Source organism: Poecile atricapillus, chromosome 1, assembly GCF_030490865.1.
Source record: "Poecile atricapillus isolate bPoeAtr1 chromosome 1, bPoeAtr1.hap1, whole genome shotgun sequence".
NCBI classification, from domain to species: Eukaryota; Metazoa; Chordata; class Aves; order Passeriformes; family Paridae; genus Poecile; species Poecile atricapillus.
Genome location: NC_081249.1, coordinates 180,162,441 through 180,182,450, shown reverse-complemented (window position 1 = coordinate 180,182,450; position 20,010 = coordinate 180,162,441). Strand labels below are relative to the sequence as shown.

The 20,010-nt window shown below is 47.0% G+C and overlaps 1 protein-coding gene across 1 annotated transcript in view; it reads right to left on the bottom strand.

Annotated features, from left to right (window-relative positions):
• The window catches only part of MDGA2 (MAM domain containing glycosylphosphatidylinositol anchor 2), a 220,014-nt gene that overhangs the window by 28,273 nt on the left and 171,731 nt on the right, over positions 1–20,010 (bottom strand). The window contains exons 13-14 of the mRNA XM_058855841.1: positions 16,466–16,735; positions 3,873–4,021 (exon numbers count right to left, since the gene is read on the bottom strand). Of these exons, the coding sequence (XP_058711824.1) occupies positions 3,873–4,021; positions 16,466–16,735 (419 nt within the window). The remainder of the gene's footprint in view (positions 1–3,872; positions 4,022–16,465; positions 16,736–20,010) is intronic.

The following is a 20,010-nucleotide window of genomic DNA, read 5'->3' as shown; positions in this document are numbered from 1 at the left end:
AAAGGAAATGCAAAAATGCATCCTTGGAACACATTGCTGCTGGAATATTCTTCAGAGGGCTCTTAAGGAGATGGAAAAATGTCCCTCCTGTGCAGAAATGTCCTGTCAGGCCTTGGCACACTCCCAAGGAAGCTGAGGGTGAGCAAATCTGGGCAGTTCCCCCGATGGGACACCAAGGTTGTCTCCATCCTTCAGGGAGAGAAGGGCTGTGCTCAGCAGGCCCCCTGAGGAACGGGAATTCCCTGTGCTCCCTTTTCCATAAATGCTCCATGCAGGAGGGTTTGGAACCTCCTGAGCTGCTCTAGGATGCAGACCAGGTGTCCTGGCAGCGTCACATGTCCCGATTTTATGGCTGATTCCTTTGGCCACCAAATAAATCCCAAAGCACATCCCAGTGTGCCGCTGACGGACGGGGTGAGGTCCTGCCCGGAAACTCAGAGCCCAAAGGCTCTCAAAGACAGGTCCAGGGGTTGGACTTGATGGTCCCAGTGGATCCCTTCCAGCTCCTTTTCCATAAATGCTCCATGCAGGAGGGTTTGGAACCTCCTGAGCTGCTCTAGGATCCAGACCAGGGGTTCTGATGGTGTCACATATGAATTTTATGGAATATTCCCCATGGACACTTGAGGGGACCTCAGATCCCATCCTGGATGGGCAGGGACAGCTCCCACTGTCCCAATGTCCAGCCCCAATGTCCAGCCTGGCCTTGGGCACTGCCAGGGATCCAGGGATCAGCCACAGCAAATCTGGGAATTCCAGCCCAGCCAGCAATTCCCAATTCCCAATCTCCCATCCATCCCTGCCCTCTGGCACTGGGAGCCATTCCCTGTGTCCTGTCCCTCCATCCCTTGTCCCCAGTCCCTCTCCAGCTCTCCTGGAGCCCCTTCAGGCCCTGCAAGGGGCTCTGAGCTCTCCCTGGATCCTTCTTCTCTCCAGGGGAACATTCCCAGCTCTCCCAGCCTTTCCCCACAGGAGTTCCAACTCCCAGCTCTGAACTCCTTAAGGCAAAATCAGGAGAAATTTTATTTTCAGCAGGATCCATAAACATTTCCCTGATCCACCTGAAGCTTAGAACCGGTTTTAAGTTGGCAGGAGCAGACCTGGTCCAAACCTCACCTTGCTGTTTGCAAATGCAGCCTCAGAGCTGTGAAGAAGCAGCACAGGAGGAATCAGCCCTGAAAAGTGGAAATTGGGAATCACAACCATTCCTGCTCTAATTTAATTTCCCAAAGCCAGGAGCATCAATAAAATACGTGTCCCTGCATGTCACAATCTCTTTTTCTTTCCTTTTTGGCCAAGCTCTCCCTCCTTCATTCCACAAAAAAAAAAAAACAAAGCCTCTTTAGATTTCCAAAATCAATGCGTGCAGGGAAATCTTTGGGACAGAAAATATTCCCTTGGAGGAGGAAGATTAAAATCCTTTATGTGAACAACGTGAGGAATATTCCAATAAAAACATGGAGCTCCAACTCTCTCTCTCTTCCCTCGCTGAATTAATTGCTACAAATGTAATTTTTGTGACTGTTTCTGAAGAAAAGTTTCAATATTTTTCGTGTCCCAGAGCAAATCCAATGGATTTGCTGGAAATTCCCAGCTTGCAAACATCTTCCCCTTTGGAGCAGATGTGATGATCCCCATCATCCTGAGAGAAGGAATCTGCAGAATTCCGGCAGTGTGCTCAAATAAATCCATTTCTCCCAGGGGATTTCAGTTCCCACTTTCCCATCTTTCCATTCCCACTCCAGAGACAGAAAATTGACAATTCCTTGTTTTTGTGACTGCTCTTCCCTCCCCTCCTGACCTGTCAGCCAAGCTCAGTTATTTTATCAGATGTTATTTATAACGTTATCCGTGATGGTTTTCTTGGAATTCTCCTTAACCAATGCTTGGAATTCCAGAGGTTTTCCCTGTGTCCTGCTTTCCCAGTACTGAATCCCTCTCTGAGGCGGGAATTTCCCTTCATTCCCGTGACAACAGAGAAGCGGGATGTGACAGGAATGTGTCACACGGTTCTGTGACTCAGCCAGGATTACTGGGATATTGGGAAGGAATCCCTGGCTGGGAGGGTGAGGAGAGGCTGGGATAGAATTCCCAAAGAAATGGGGCTTTGGGGAAGAAAAACGGGAATATTTGGATTAGGCTGGCGCAGAGTAACTCCATTAATTCCATAAACAGATAATTAAAATGAAATGAAAATTAAATGGGAAAATCAGCTAAAACTCCTAACGCAATTGATTCCATTAGAAATTCCTTTCCTTCAGTGAGTTCTTTCCAGTATTTCCCGATTTGTCCCAGGGCCTGGGAATCCCGGAGCAATCCAGCAATGCCAGGGATTGCATAAACATGGATTAAACATCCCTGTTTTCATCACTAATTCCTTGGATTCAGGATGATCCCAACTCCAGCCCCCTCCAGGCACCAGAGCCCTTCCCTGGGCGTGTCCCAGGAACTTCCAGGGAGGTTGTCCAAGCACAAATCCCAATAAACAAAATGCTGAAATTGAGGATTTGTTTTTCCAAAGCTCATCCCAGTGGGAAATCTGTGGGATAACAATTTTCTTCCTTATATTTTCCAAAATATCCCTCTGCAAAATCCGTTTGAGTCCTTTCCCTCCACGTCCCTGCCCAAATGATTATTCCAGGTGCTGAATATCCAAAGAAAGATTTTCAGGATCAATTCCAAAGAAAGATTTTCGGGATCAATCTGTTGGGGAATTATTCACTGGGAGGCTGTCAAAATTCCCAAAAAATATCAGCTGGATGCTCCCAAGGAAGGAGGAAAATGGAGAAGGATGAGTTGGAGGAGGATGTGGAGGCCAAGGATGACTTCCAGGTGGATGGATTGTGGGAATGGTCTGGGAAAATAAAATAAAATAAAATAAAATAAAATAAAATAAAATAAAATAAAATAAAATAAAATAAAATAAAATCTAAAATAAAATCTAAAATAAAATAAAATAAAATAAAATAAAATAAAATAAAAATAATTAAGTAAAAAAGGAAAATAGAAAATAAAGTAAAATAAAATAAAATTAAAATAAAATTAAATAAAAATTAAATTAAATGAAATAAATAAAATAAATAATAGAATATAAAAATAGAATAAAGTAAAATAAAGTAAAAAAGTAAAATAAAATAAAAATAAAGTAAAATGGAATAAAATTTCAAAAATATATTTAAAAAGTAGTAAAATAATATAAGATAAAATAAAATAATATAAAAATAAAAAGTAAAATTAAATAAAATAAAATTAATAAAATGAAATAAAATAAAAATTAAGTAAAAAGAAATAAAATGAAATTAAGTAAAAAGAAATAAAATGAAATAGAATAGAATCTAGAATAGAATATAGAATTAAATAGAATAAAATGAAATAAAAAATGAAATAGAATAAAATAGAATAAAATATAGAATAAAATAGAATAAAATAGAATAAAATAGAATAGAATAAAATAGAATAGAATAAAATAAGATAAAATAAAATAAAATAAAATAAAATAAAATAAAATAAAATAAAATAAAATAAAATAAAATAAAATAATAAAAAAATAAAATAATAAAAAAATAAAATAAAATAAAATAAAATAAAATAAAATAAAATAAAATAAAATAGAATAAAATAGAATAGAATAGAATAAAATAGAATAAAATAAAATAATATAAAATAAAATAAAATAAAATAATATAATATAAAATAATATAAAATAAAATAATATAAAACAATATAAAATAAAATAAAATAAAATAAAATAAAATAAAATAAAATAAAATAAAATAAAATAAAATAAACCAGAATTCCCCAAAGGCCCAGCAGATATCCCAGAGCCCAGGAGGCTCCAAAGGCAGATCCCGCCTGGGCGATTCCCGTCTCACCTGGCGGATTCCCAGGCGATAGGCCAGGATCCGATCCACGGCGTTGGGATTCATCTGTGTCCACTGCAGGCTGTAGGAATAGACCCGCGGCCGGTTCTGCCACAGCGGGTTGTAGGTGTCGTAGTAGAATTCCGGGGCGTAGGCTTTTCCTGCGGGAAAAGGATGGAATTAGGGAAAGCGGAAATCACGGAACGGCCAGGCAGACAGGGAATAACTCAACCAGCCAAGAGTTCACCCATCCATTGGGAAAAGGAGGGAAAACACAGGGAAATCATCGGGAAATAAATGCAGCTGGGCATTCCCGATCCAAGGGTTCCAACAGTAGCCCCTCATTCCCAGGATCCAAGGGTTGAGATCCAACCCCTCATTCCTGGGATCCAAGGGTTGAGATCCAACCCCTCATTCCCAGGATCCAAGGGTTGAGATCCAACTGGATCCAGCCCTTCATTCTTGAAATCCAAGGGTTGAGATCCCTCATTCCCAGGATCCAAGGGTTGAGATCCAACTGCAGCCAGCTCCTCATTCCCATAATCCAAGGGTTGAGATCCAATTCCTCATTCCCAGGATCCAAGGGTTAAATTCCAACTTTGCCCATCCCTCTCCCGGTGTTTGGAGTGATTTTGTTCAATATCTTCTTCCAGAACCACATTTTAGGATTATTTTCCTCCATCCACCTTTTTTTAAGGATTCACGGCCGTGCTCTGCCTCTATCACTATTTCCCTTCTCCAGGTGTGGGCATGGATCCCAAATTCATGGATCCAGTGGAAAAGGCAGGTTGGAATCTCTGCATTGCTGCCAAAATAGAGCCCCAAACCTTCCTAAGCTACACCAGGGGACTCCAGGCACAAATGACAGGAAATGCTATCCCAGAGCTGGATGGCACTGGAATAGGATTTGGATATTCCCAGTGGCTGCTGCTGCCTCCTTCCCACCTTTCCCCTCCACATTCCCAAGTGGAAAGGCTCTGGAGTTGTCCTGAAGCACCTGGAGAGGTGCCTGATCTTGGAGGGAATCATTTAGTTGTGGTTTGGACAAAGCAGGAAAAGGGAATCTCCCAGGGAATTGGGAAAATGAAGGGATCACCAGCACATCCCAGCCTTCATCCTTCATAAATGTGGGAAAAACTAAGGATGAGTTCCCAAAGGGAAGACAAAACATTCCTAAATCCTGAACATTCCTAAAAACTGAACTTCAGTTCATGTTGACTTAAATCCACGGAGAGCGTTTGCCAAGGGGTGGGGTGGATATTCCATCCCTGGAATTGTCCAAGGCCAGGTTGGATGGGGCTTGGGGCCACCTGGTGTCACCAAAAATGTCCCTTCCTGTGGCCTTTTCCACCCCAAACCATTCCATAATTCCAGGATCTTTCATGGAACAGGTCCATCCTTGCCCCATCCACGAGAAACAGGATGGGGACAAACCAAATCCAGGCTTTGCTGTGCTCCATTTTGGCACTTAAAATATCCAAAAATCAGGGAAAACCCTGATAAAACCCTGAGAAAACCAAAATATTTCCATGTGTTCTCCAGCTGGAAAGGTCCAAAAGAAGCTTTTTACTAGAGAAAATCCAAAGCAAGATGAGGATTTTCCACTTCCCAGAGTTTCTACTTACAGCTGTACCTGTGCAGGGATTTGGCAGTGGGAATTATTGGGAAAGGCCTGGAAAAACCTGGGAAAACATGGACGGCCTGTCACATGGAAAATGGGAGGGGTATGGACTCATTACTCCCCTTAATTGGGATTTTAGGAGTTTGTGACAAAACAAACACTGAATTTAGGGATTTTCTCCTCAAAACAATCTCTGATCCAGGTGGAAATAGAGAGGGATTAGAGGCATTTCAAATTCCAAATGGGACAATTTCCATCAGCAGGAAAGTGAGAAGAGGAGGGAAAAAAATGCCTCAAAAAAAACCCCAAAATGCAAAGGAACAAAGGCAAAATCCCGGGAATAAACACCAATTATTGATCCAGCTTTTCTCTCCAACCACGCTTTTCTTTTCCAAGGATAAAAAGCCCTTTTAGCCAAGATATTGTTCCCAATTTCCCGGGGAAGGAGCACCTTCAATTAGCCCGGAGTGGAGAAGCAAACAATATTCCAAGGAGAGGGAGCAAAGCAAAACCGCTGCAGGAAGAAAGGGAATAAAAAGGGAGCAGCGGTCGAGACGATTTGTTTTCCTTGTTCCTGAGAAGTGGGAATAATGGGAAAGGCTCACGCTGGATGCAAATTATCCTCTTCCCACTTCCAGTGTGGCTGGATATAATGGGATCTCTGGGGGGGGGCTGAGAGGAGCCGTAATGAGCCACTTGTCACAAGAGGGGCACTCGAACAACACCGGCACCTTTGGGGAATAATGAGGCGCCGTGAAGAGCTGCATTATCCCAAAATCCCTGGGAAAACAACACTGGGAATGGAGAGGCTGGAAATTCAACGGCACAACGCCGAAGAGCTTCCCTTGTAAACTTTGGGAAGCGGGGCTGGGGTTTGGAGCGCAGGGAAAGCAGAGGTGGCTTCTGGAAGCGTGGGAGTTATGGGGAACTCGGAAATGTCCTTTGTCCCCAAAGCCTTTCGTTCTGGATCCATGGGATGGGAGGGACCTGGAGCTCCTGGATATGATCCGTTGGAGGGATTGTGAGGATGTTGGTTTGTTGGTTTTCTCCGAGGCTTCCCAGAGCTTTAAATGGAAGCAGAAATCAGGTTGGATCACACAGGAAGTTCAGCTCATGTTTGGGAGCCTGGAGGTTGGGAAGATGTGGATTTTGGGGTGGGAAGATCATTTGTGGCTGGCATGACAGGAATGTGGGAGGTTTCTGGCATCTCAGCTCTAAATGGGCTTCCCACCTCGAAGCCCAGGTGCTCCAGAGTTTGTGGAGTCTTCATCCTTGGGGATCCTGGGTCCAGCTCTGGGATCAGCAGGACACGGACCTGGAGCTGCTGGATCTGCTCCAGAGGAGGGATGTGAGGATGAGGAAGGGCTGGAGCATCTCTGTGACCAGGAAAGGCTGAGGGAGCTGGGGCTGGAGTCTCCTCCTGGGATATTCCAGAGCCACCTGGACACACTCCTGTGCCCTGGGCTCTGGGATGGCCCTGCTGGAGCAGGGAGTGGCCCCAGGGACCCTCTGTGGCTCCTTCCAGCCTGATCCATCCTGGAATTCTGTGATTCCAGACAAACCCCCCCAAATCAGCCACCACCCCCCCAAAGCAACACTGGCCAACAAAGTTTAGAAGAGAAATGAGGAGATGATGAACCCAAGAATCCCAGAATGGTTTGGATGGGAAGGGACCTTAAATCCCATCCCACCCTAGCCATGGCAGGGACAGCTCCCACTGTCCCAATGTCCAGCCCCAATGTCCAGCCTGGCCTTGGGCACTGCCAGGGATCCAGGGACAGCCACAGCTGCTCTGGCAATTCCAGCCCAGCCAGCAATTCCCAATTCCCAATCTCCCATCCATCCCTGCCCTCTGGCACTGGGAGCCATTCCCTGTGTCCTGTCCCTCCATCCCTTGTCCCCAGTCCCTCTCCAGCTCTCCTGGAGCCCCTTTAGGCCCTGGAAGTGCTCTGAGCATTCCCTGGAGCCTTCCCTTCTGCAGCTGAACATTTTCAGTCATGAACATTTGTTGTGCAGCATTCAATCCCTCCAGGCAGTGCATCCAAACATCCAAACATTTTCCACCAGCCCTGTACCAGTGTAAGGTCAAAAATGGGATGAAATCACTGTGGCACTGAATTAGAGAATCCAAGCAAATGGAAAAGTCATTCCAGCTGCTCCATCCCAACCTCCACGGGGATCTAAAGGCTGGAGAAATGTCCTGAACAGAAGTGGATTGAGGCATTCCCCTTGTCCCGACACTCCAGGCCTTTATCCAAAGTCCCTCTCTCCATCCCTGTATTTAAAGTTGTTCAAAGCAAGGAAACTCCATCCCCCTCCCAGCTCTGCAATCCCCCAGATTCCCCCTGATTCCCAAAACAGACTGAAGTGTCCTAATCCAGAGCTTCCAAGACCATTTACTCTCATCCCTTGGATGGAGTTCCAGGAGGCAGAGCGGCTCCTATCCCAATTCTGCCGGTTTGAGCGGATCTGGGAGCTGGAGTTTGATTTCACTCTGGTGCAAAGGATCCCTCTCTCCGTGACCATTTCCCACTCCACCTCCAAACCCGGAGCTGTTTTCCACATTTCAAGAGGATTTCATGGTTGGCTCCGTGGCTTCCTCAGCCCCACTTTCCCTGAGGTGTTCCCATCTCCTTCATCTTGGGATCTCAGACAATAAATCTGGCTCAGGACCAGCTGTTTCTGACACCTGCATTTCACAGCTGTTAATTTGTAGCCCATGAAAGCCTCATCTAAAAACATTCTGCATCCTTGGGTTCCACATTCCTTATTCCTAAAGGCCTTGGAATTTTAGTTTTTAAGATAAAATGAAAGAGGTTCAGCTGCCCCCTTTTAGAAAAAAATCATCAGCCAGGATTCCCCTTCCGGTGTTTCTTTGGGATCACTCAGCCATTTATCCCTGAGGAAAAGAATCCCTTAAAGGAATTGTTGCTGGACTGGGCACTGCAAATTCCAGCTGGGATGAGAGAAGACCATCCCAGGGATCTCAGCAATGCCACAACTTCCCCAAACTCCGTGTCCCTAAATTTCCCAGATCCCTCAGGGTGGGATTGGTGCCAACTCCTGCCCCACAGGAAAAAACACAGTGGGAATTGTGTGGACACGGAGCATCCAAGGAATAATTTCCTGATCTGTTTCCTTCTCATCTTCCCACGAAGTTCTGCCAATTCCTTGGAGTCTGATGCATGGGAATTGCAGCAGCTCCATCCCAGGTTTGTGGCACTGCTGGTGACAGGAGCTGAGCAGCTCCCACTTTATCACATTCAGGGAAAGGAAATAAAATCGGGGATTTATAAATGCTTCCCCTTTTGGCAACCTCAGCTCCAGCCCTTTCCATCTTTAAAGTGCTGGGAGAGCATAAATCCTAAATAAAACACTGCATTTTTAACTGTGTAAAATAGCGGGAGACAGGGAGTTTATGGGAAACGCTGCCCCTTCCCGCGCTCTGCTTTATCCCAGGATCTCTGTTTTATGGAAGGGTTGCAGGAAGAAAGAGAAGAGGTTTTGTTCTTTATTTGCATTTGGGAAAGGCAACATCTGTCTCCCCCTGGATCTGCTCCTCATCCCAATCCTGCAGCTGGATCATCCCTGTCACCTCCAGCCTCCCCATAACCACGGAAGCGGAAAATCCGGGAATTATTTGGCTTGGAAGGGACCTTCAAGATGTTCCGCATTTTGTGTCCTTCCCTTAATTCTCCAGGAATGAATTCCAGGACCTTCCCTGTCCTCCAGGAGTGACTTCCAAGGTCTGGAATTGTTTGGGCTGAGCAGCTGAAGACATTTCAGCGCAGAGCAGGGTTCAAGTTAATTCTATTAATATGAACACATTAACAATAATTAATGCCCCCAGTAGGGGGAGGAGGCAGCTGCTCCAGGGAATTCCAGGGACAGACAACCCCACACCATACTGGGAACTTGGGGATGAGACTTTCCCACCCTTCCCAGAAAAATCTCTTCCCAAAATATTTGCAGAATTATTAATGTGTTGTAACTTGCAGGGAAGGGATGATTCGGGAATTAAATTAACTTTTTCATGCCTAATTGGGGCACAAACACAATTTTTTCTGAGGTCTGTCCATCTCCAAGGGGTTTAGAAGTTCCCATTCCAGGCACAGAAACCCAACATCCCAAAGTAAGAAAACCATGGGATGCTCCAGTGGCATCCATGAGATTCCTTCTCCAGGCGCCCTTCCCGGCTTCCTCCCTTTCCCTGGGGTTTTCCCGAGGATCCAGCTCCTCCCCAGCGATACCCAAATGTGACATCTGCTGGCTGAGCCTTGCAAGAGCTCCCATTCCTGCAATTCCTGCTGCTCCTGCACGGGATTCCCAATCCCACCAACCCCGGCCCCAGGAGCTGAACTCGAGGTGTTCCTCAGCTCCGTTTCCACCAGTTTGGAGCCACGAGCTGCGTGGCCCTGCCTTGAGGGATAAATAAATCCAGTTTTAGTAGGATCAGGGGATTCCTGGCTCCCACGCTGGCATAGGTGAGGTTTGGGAAGCTCCCATTCCCAGATATCCAAACCTGCCAGCATTCCATGCCTTCATTTTTTATATGGCTACATACACCCTACAGGTGTGCACGGCTGGAAGCAATTCCTAAAGGAATGGGGTCCACAATTCCAGAGAAACCCCTGGCTCAATGTGGAGGTGACAATTTAGTGGGAACCCTACAGAAATCCCATGGGAATCCTGGAGAAATCCCACGGGAATGGCACCTGAGGATGGGGGAAGCGGTGTGACTTGTCAGGGAGCGCCAAACAGGTGAAGGATGGGCAGGGAAAGGGATGGGATGTGAGCCTGGAATTGTAAATAATCAATAATGAAGTGTCACCACAGGAACAGGCAGGGAATTGTGGCCTCTGAGGAGACGGGGAAGCTCCTGGAAAAACGGGATCAGGGCACAGGGAAATGCAGCCAGGCCAGGGTGCAGCTCTTGGGAGCAACACTAGGAACAGGAGCAGCCCCTGGATGGACTCCAGCCCATGCCAGGCTGCTCCCCCACCCCATTCCCTGTGGGAATCATTCCTGAGCATTCCCGAGCATTTCCACAGCTCTGTCTCCTGGTGTCACCAAAAATGTCCCTTCCTGTGGCCTTTTCCAACCCAAACCATTCCATAATTCCAAGATCTTTCATGGAAGATGTCCATCCTTGCCCCATCCATGAGAAACAGGATGGGGACAAACACAATCCAGGCTTTGCTGTGCTCCGTTTTGCCACTTAAAATATCCAAAAATCATGGAAAACCCAGAAAACCAAAATATTTCCATGTGTTCTCCTGCTGGAAAGGTCCAAAAGAAGCTTTTTATTGGAGAGAAAAAATGAGTTTCCAAGGAGTGCTTTCCAGAGGTGGACTCTGGGATCATCAGAAGGGATGATCCATTGTCCATCTCCCCAAATCCCAGTTTTCAGGGAGAAGGGAAGGCAGGAGATGTGAGGTACCTGAGTGTCCCACGGTTTAGGGGTGGAAGGTTGGGCTGGATCATCTCTGAGGTCTTTTCCAAGCTCAGTTATTCCCGGCACCGCCGGGACGCTGCCATGGATGGGGATAATCCCTTCCGGAGGGAGGAAGGAAGGAACCTTTGGATGGTCAGGTTTGCTCCGCTCTCCATTCGGCATCGCCAGCTCCAAAGAGCTCCCGAGAGCTCCAAGGACAGGGAAAGCTCTGATCACGAGCTAACAATTAAACCCTCCCTAATTAGCCCTTGATTGGCTTGATGCTGCACTTGGCTGGAAGCACTGACAGGGTGATGTAAGACAAAGTAAATAATTAAAGATGAGCTCATTAATTAACGCAATATCCCGTGGCAGAAAACTTCCACGGGCCAGAACAACATGGAATTAACATTCCAAACGGATCGGGATCGGGAGTTGGTTGATAAAAGGAATTAAGTCCATGGAATGCCATTAGAGCTTTGTTTAGTCCTACCCAGGGCTGTGATGAATAATTGAAATCTTGAATTTTAATATTAAATCTCTAGCCCTGCCAAGCCAGCCCCATCCGCTATGGACGGAGATTCCTGGTGGAAATTAAAGAAGGAATCCCAAATGGATGTGAATCCAGCTCTGATTAAAGAATTTAATGGATAGGGAACAAAATATCATCTAAAAAAATCTAAAAATCCCTCTTTGGACACAACTCTGGGGACAAATTCAACCCAGGAAAGCCCCAGCAGAGCAAATTCCAGCTCAAGGGGGTCAAACTTCCCAAATGGAGGAGAAATTTTAAACCAGGACTTGCCAGGTAAACTCAGTTCTAGGTAATCCTAATCCAAAACAGCTCCCCAGGGGTTTGCAATCCCCGTGGAATTGTTCAGCTTGGAAAAGACCTTTAGGATCATCAAGTCTGGCTGTCAATCCACCCAGCACTATCCCGCGGCCTCAAGAGCCACATCCACGGTTTTTGGACAATTCCAGGGATTGTGACCCCACTGCTGCCCCGGGCAGTGTCTGACAGCTCTTTCCATGGAGAACTTCCCACAAATATCCAACCTGAACCTTCCCTGCTGCAGCCTGAGGCCGTTCCCTCTTGTCCTGGAGCTCGTTAATGATGCAGAATAATAATAATGAAGAGGAGAAAGTGGAAAGAGAAGGTGGAGGAGAAAGAGGAAGATGAGGAAGAAGAGAGAAGGAGAAGGAGAAGGAGAAGGAGAAGGAGAAGGAGAAGGAGAAGGAGAAGGAGAAGGAGAAGGAGAAGGAGAAGGAGAAGGAGAAGGAGAAGGAGAAGGAGAAGGAGAAGGAGAAGGAGAAGGAGAAGGAACAGAAGAAACAGAGGGAGAGGGAGAGGGAGAGGGAGAGGGAGAGGGAGAGGGAGAGGGAGAGGGAGAGGGAGAGGGAGAGGGAGAGGGAGAGGGAGAGGGAGAGGGAGAGGGAGAGGGAGAGGGAGAGGGAGAGGGAGAAGGGGAAGAAACAGAAGAAGCAGAAGGAGAAGAAAAGCAGAAGGAAAAGAAGAAGGAAAAGAAAAAGAAGAAGGAAAAGAAAAAGGAAAAGGAAAAGGAAAAGGAAAAGGAAAAGGAAAAGGAAAAGGAAAAGGAAAAGGAAAAGGAAAAGGAAAAGGAAAAGGAAAAGGAAAAGGAAAAGGAAAAAGAAAAGGAAAAGGAAAAGGAAAAGGAAAAGGAAAAGAAAAAAAGAAAAAGAAAAAGAAAAAGAAAAAGAAAAAGAAAAAGAAAAAGAAAAAGAAAAAGAAAAAGAAAAAGAAAAAGAAAAAGAAAAAGAAAAAAGAGACAAAAAAAGAAGAGGACCCCACTTCACCCCTCCTGTGCAAACTGGGAATTCACAACACACGGAGATCAGCCCACCCTGCCATGAGAAGCCCAAGGCACGGTGCAAAAGCCCCTCCTGGGGTGTCCCCAGCTGGCCAGCCCAGCGGGGCTCAGGTGTGTCCTGGAGGAGCCTCTGGCACCTCCGGCTGCTCCAGGGAGGGAGAAGCTCCCCGTGCTCATCCCGCTCCCTGCCCAGCACCAAACCCTCCCTCGGGGAGGCTCCTCAGCCTCTGCCCTGCCCAGATCTGCTTTGATTTATTTGCTCCCAGCCCTGGCAGAGTTTTGCGAAGCCACAGCCCGGAATGGACGTTTTGTTGCTCTCTGGATATGATCTGGCCCCGAATAAAATCTCGAGGTGGTGAAGCTGTGAGGAGCATGAACTCGGCTCTGCTTCCCCACAAACACAATTTGCCTTGTCACTTCTTATTTATTTTGAAGAGACTGGCAGGTTACATCTGCCTCGCGTTGGCCCAGATGCTATAAATTAACCCCTTTTCCAAGTGTGATTTATTTGGCTTTCATCTCCTCCAATCTGGCTCAAAATACACAGGAAAAAAAAAAAAAAAAAAAGGAGATTTTGCAAGCTCTGGGGTCAGGATAAATCTTTCAAGGCAGGCTGCTTGAAATGCTGCACTGAAAAGCTTTCCCTGAGCATACCAATGGTTTTCTGCAGCCCCAGTCCAGCACATTTCTGTTTTCCTGCATGAAAAACCAGAAATAAACCAGCTAAAAATGGGTTACAACAACCTATTATTCCCCCCCAAACAAAAGCTCCACACAACTGCCACATTCCCGCCTTGCAGTTATTTATCGGGCTCTTTTTTCCAATCCTGCCTAAGAAGTGCCCAATTTCTTGTCTCTATTCACATTCCCAGCAAAATCCAAGCCTCCTTTTTAACCATTTCATCATTTTCTTTTTTCAGTGTTTTCAGTTCCCTGGGGCTTCGACTCCATCTGTGCTGCTGAGATTCGGGAGCGCCACAGAGCTCTGAGAGCAGCGGCAGAGAATTTGTTTCCTAAATAAACTCGGTTTTAACATTACAAGACTAAGAGAAGTCAAAGTGTTGCTCCCAGCATCTTTAATCCATCACAAATGAGCAGGGTGGGACGAGCCCTAAATGATCACGGGGAGGGATGGGAAATGGAAAACATCATAAAATCATCTCAGGACTCATTTTCAGGTGTGTGGTTTGCTAAAACCGCTCCAACTGCCCCGATCCTGGCAAAATAATTGCCTTGGAATCAATTCCCACACCCTGGGATACAAATCCTGATGAGTAAATTGAACCAAATCTACTCATTTGAGGCCAAACAATTTTTCTGGTTTCCTTCAGAGCCGCCTTTGGGATTAAAATCCCAAGGTCTGGAGAAGTTGGTGGCAGTGCAAACACCTCCAGCAGGCTCCGAGTGGCGTCAGCCAAAGGTTGGATCCCATTTGGAAGGAGCAGAACCGCTCGGAATTGCAGGATTTGCTGTATTCCCGCCACATTTGTGCTGTGTGAAATTCCTGCCAAGGGGATGCCATTCCCATCATGGAATGTTTTGGGTTGGAAGGCACCCTAAAGTCCATCAAATTCCACTCCTTTCCACAGGCAGGGACACCTTCCGCTATCCCAGGCTGCTCCAAGCCCCGTCCAACACGGCCTTGGACACTTCAATGGATTTAGATAAATCCAAGATAGGGAAAAAAGTCTCCATGTGAAAGTAGAACCACGTTTTTTCCCACTAAATCAAGTTTTACCGAGGAAAAATAAACACTTGGGGAGCTGTAAAAAAGGTTTAAAATATAAATTTTATATTTAAAAAAATAATTTTAGCTGTAAAATAAAGGTTTCCTTTATTCCTGAGACAGACGGGTGTGGAAGGTGTCCCCTGCTATCAGAGCTGGGTCCCTGACACAGGATCTGCAGCTCTCCCATCAAATCCATCCCTTTTCTCCTGGAACCAGTAACATGGATAGAAAAGTCCATTTTCCTGAGCAGGGACAGAATCCAGGGAGCTGCGATCCCAGAAGGAAAACCCCATGTCCAGGTGATCGCAACAGGAGTCAAGTTGGATAAACCCCTAACAACAAATTCCAGGAATTCCTATTTAAACACCCTGAATTTCTTCTTTATCCGTTTCTTTTCCCGTCGTTCACTTCCAAGCAGCTTTTGGGATGATTTAGAGCTGAAACAGGGCTGTTGCTCCAACAGACATCCCAGACGCGTTCGGGTTGGAAGGGACTTTCCAGATCATCTCATTCCAAACCCTTCCATGGGCAGGGACACTTCCCTCTATCCCAGGTGGCTCCAAACCCCTTCCAGTGTGGAAAACACCAGGAGAAGACACCAGTTGGAGACACCAGGACTCGTCAGGGAGGCTGAGGTTGCTCTTGTTGGCCTCCAGGAGCCCCCACTGAGGCCACTCCCAGCCAGTGCAGAGGAACTGGGAATTCTTCACCCATCACAGTCTGGAAAACCATCCTGGAATGACGTGGAACCTCCACCTGATGGGATTCCAGGAATCAGAACACCTCACCTTGGGCACAACTGCTGCTGGGCCTTGCAGGATCAGGCAGCAGAGCCTTCCAGTTCCAATTAATTTCATCAATCCTCAACAGAGTTAAAATCAAGACCTCCAAAGCTTTCCAAGATCCAAGATTTTCAGCTCCAAGATCCCCAAGACAAAAGACACACCAAGCTTGGCTCCATCACATTAATTACACACCACGGGTGGGTCCTGGGGGTTCCACCAGCAGATCCACCTGATCCTGGGGATCTGGTGGAAAATTTCCCAAAGTCCTTTCCTGCTGGAGAAAAGGAACAAATTCCAACATCCCTCTGTTCCCAAGGAAGTGGTTGGAGCCTGTGATGTGCTCACCCCACTCTCCAAGCCGGAGAGAAGAGGAAATCCAACTTTAGTGCCAACTTCAAACAGAGGAATTTCGCTGCCTGATGACTCCCTCAGACTTCCCTCGAACCCCTCTTGGCGGATGCCAACAGAGAAGGAATATTCACATTTTCCACCGAGAAATCCTGATCCTCAAATAAGCTCAATCTCCTTTTTTTCCCCAACCACAATCCCAACAAGACTCCTCAAGCTGATACAACTTGGAAGGATGTTTTTGGCAACTGGAGCAGGAGTCATCCAACAACACCTAAACCTACACGCCTAGGACTCCAAGACCGCATTTTCACCGAAATTCAGGAATAAAAGAAACTCTCCAGCACCATCTTCTAAGCATTGGGGAATCCGGAATTACTTTATTCTGGCCAGGATATGCCATGGAAATCACTCCATCCACAAAATGCTTTACCAGACTTTTCCCATATTTACACATAAAAAAACACGCAAAAATTCTCATTCATTGGTCCCAATGACCCCGTTTTTAGTGTTGGATTTCCTCGTGGTTATCGATCCCTTCAATGCTGATTTGGTTCCCATTTTTCATTTTTCTTCTCAATCTTTTCCCACCCCAGCTGCTCCAATCCCTGCCGGGGGCTGACATTTGGCAATGTCCATTTATCTCCTGGCTACTCCCAACCCGGAGACTCCAAACTCAAAATCTGGGAACATCCCTTTTATCGTTTGATCCAACAAAACCCAAACACTCCACAAGCAGAGTTTTGAAGAGAAACTTCAACCTCCTGGGCAACTTGAACAAACTGACTAAAACCCCTCCAAAGAACATCAAAAAAAACCAATCAAAAATCCGATTAATTTCCAGCTCCGCGCCTCCTACCTGTGACGAGGAAGCTGCAGCGGCCGGCGCCCGCCTCGTTGATGATGTTGCAGTTGTAGATGCCGTAGGAGTCGCGGGAGAGGCTGCTGACGGTGTATTCCGTGGAGTCCTGCAGGTCGAACTGGCCCGTGCGCAGCACGCGGCTGCCCAGGCGCCACTCGTAGCTCAGCACCCGCGTGGGATACGCCCGGAGCACCCGGCAGCTCATGGTGACGCCGCGGCCCTGGCCCTGCCGCAGCTCCAGGAACGCCGGCTCCACGGCCGGGGGGTCTGCGGAGACACAGCGAGGGCGGGAGGGTGTTAGAGGGGGGAAACCAGGCCTAGGGATGGGACTAACACAGGTTCGTGTTTAGGAGCTGGCCCAGAGACAGGACTAACCCAGGTTCTTGTTTGAGACCTGGCCCAGAGACAAGACTAACCCAGGTTCTTGTTTGAGACCTGGTCTAGAGACAGGACTAACCCAGATTCTTGTTTAGGACCAGTCCTAGAGACAGAATTAACCCAGGTTCTTGTTTAGGAGCTGTCCTAGAGACAGGACTAACCCAGATTCTTGTTTAGGACCTTTCCTAGAGACAGGACTAACCCAGGTTAGGAACCATCCTAGGCATCCAAACTAACCCAGCTTCTTGTTTAGGACACATCAAAGGAATCAAGACTAACCCATGTTCTTTGAGACCTGTCCTAGAGACAGGACTAACCCAGGTTCTTGTTTAGGACCAGTCCTAGGAGACAGGACTAACCCAGGTTCTTGTTTGAGACCTGGCCCAGAGACAGGACTAACCCAGGTTCTTGTTTAGGAGCTGTCCTAGAGACAGGACTAACCCAGGTTCTTGTTTAGGACCTGGCCTAGAGACAGGACGAACCCAGGTTACGAACCATCCTAGGCATCCAAAATAACCCAGGTTCTTGTTTAGGACACATCAAAGGAATCAAGACTAACCCATGTTCTTTGAGACCTGTCCTAGAGACAAGACTAACCCAGATTCTTGTTTAGGACCAGTCCTAGGAGACAGGACTAACCCAGGTTCTTGTTTAGGACCAGTCCTAGAGACAGAATTAACCCAGGTTCTTGTTTAGGAGCTGTCATAGAGACAGGATTAACCCAGGTTCTTGTTTAGGAGCTGTCCTAGAGACAGGACTAATCGAGGTTCTTGTTTAGGACCAGTCCTAGAGACAGGATTAACCCAGGTTCTTGTTTGAGACCTGGCCCAGAGACAGGACTAACCCAGATTCTTGTTTAGGACCTTTCCTAGAGACAGGACTAACCCAGGTTAGGAACCATCCTAGGCATCCAAACTAACCCAGCTTCTTGTTTAGGACACATCAAAGGAATCAAGACTAACCCATGTTCTTTGAGACCTGTCCTAGATACAAGACTAACCCAGGTTCTTGTTTAGGACCAGTCCTAGGAGGCAGGACTAACCCAGGTTCTTGTTTAGGACCAGTCCTAGAGACAGGACTAACCCAGGTTCTTGTTTGAGACCTGGCCTAGAGACAGGACTAACCCAGGTTAGGAACCATCCTAGGCATCCAAACTAACCCAGGTTCTTGTTTAGGATACATCATAGGAATCAAGACTAACCCATGTTCTTGTTTGAGAGCTGTCCTAGAGACAAGACTAACCCGGATTCTTGTTTAGGACCAGTCCTAGGAGGCAGGACTAACCCAGGTTCTTGTTTAGGACCAGTCCTAGAGACAGGACTAACCCAGATTCTTGTTTAGGACGAGTCCTAGAGACAGGATTAACCTAGGTTCTTGTTTAGGACCTGGCCCAGAGACAGGACTAACCCAGGTTAGGAACCATCCTAGGCATCCAAACTAACCCAGGTTCTTGTTTAGGACACATCAAAGGAATCAAGACTAACCCATGTTCTTTGAGACCTGTCCTAGAGACAAGACTAACCCAGGTTCTTGTTTAGGACCAGTCCTAGGAGACAGGACTAACCCAGGTTCTTGTTTAGGACGAGTCCTAGAGACAGGATTAACCCAGGTTCTTGTTTGAGACCTGGCCCAGAGACAGGACTAACCCAGGTTCTTGTTTAGGAGCTGTCCTAGAGACAGGATTAACCCAGGTTCTTGTTTAGGACCTGGCCCAGAGACAGGACTAACCTAGGTTAGGAACCATCCTAGGCATCCAAACTAACCCAGGTTTAGGACACATCAAAGGAATCAAGACTAACCCATGTTCTTTGAGACCTGTCCTAGAGACAAGACTAACCCAGATTCTTGTTTAGGACCAGTCCTAGGAGGCAGGACTAACCCAGGTTCTTGTTTAGGACCAGTCCTAGGAGACAGGACTAACCTGGTCTCTTCCTGTTGCAGGACATTGGGCAGCTTCTTCTGAGCACATCCTAAAACTAAACATGTTAAACCCCGGTTCTTATTTAGGACCCATCCCAGGAGAGTGCTCCAGCCCAGGTTTGTGTTTAGGCCTGTCCTAGGAGACAGGACTTTCCCAAGGTCTTGTGAGGAGATCCTTGGAACGACACTGAATAAAGTGTCTTGTCTTAACTGGGACAGCGCGTGGAGCAAACGGGTCTATGGAAACTGTCCCAGCCCAAAGCAGGGGTGGAAGGAGGTGGTCTGGAAGGTCTCTCCCATCCCAAACCAGTCTGGAATTCCGGGACTTGCTTTGGATAAAGCACACGAGGCAGCAACACCCCGGGCACAGAGCTGAGCTGGTGACCCTGTGCTCGGCGGGAACATTCCCGAGGAGCTCTGGGAACGTTTGGGCAGCGCTGCCAGGGATGCACAGGCTGGGATTGCTGGGGGGGTCTGTGCAGGGCTGGGAGCTGAGCTGGATGATCCTTGTGGGATCATTCCATGATTCCATCAACTCCCCGCCCCAGGAGCTGCTCTCTGGATTCCCCAAAAATCATCAATTCCAGAGGTTTTTTTCTCCATTCCCGTGGAGGTTCTGCTGTCCCAGCAAGCCCAGAATGAACCAGTTGCCCACCCCCAGAACAGCCTGTTCTGCCCTAACTCGAATAAAACCGATTTTAAATAATTCACATTCACAGCTTCCAACTCCGCCAGAATTTTGATGCCAGCAAAACACCAAATAAATAAAAAATAACCAACATCCAGCGTGTGCACGGACCCAACTTCCCGAAGATGGAAAACCTCATCAGGGCTGGAAAACAAGGATAACTTGGAGCGATGGTTCGTGCTCAGCTCACGTCAGAGCCAGGAACACGCATGGAAAACGTGTTCCCAGCGGGATGCAAACCAGGGAATGCCAGGATGTTCTGGCTCAACAAAGAACTCAGCTCAGTTTTTAACCCCTGAGGGGGAAGAATTCCTGAAATCCACCCATTCCAGGGTGGCACAGGGAGATTTTATTTCCTTACAAAACGGTATTTTACATTAAACATTAAAATGTTCCTGCTTCCCTAAGCTTCCCAAGGCAGCAGCTTTGCAGGGAACTGTTGGCTTAAAGACAGGAATTATCCTTGGGAAAGAAAATATTCCAGGTCTCCGCCGCCTTCTCAGGGAGAGCTGGGAGTTGCCTCTCCCAAATCTCCTGTTTTCCTCTCACCACCCTG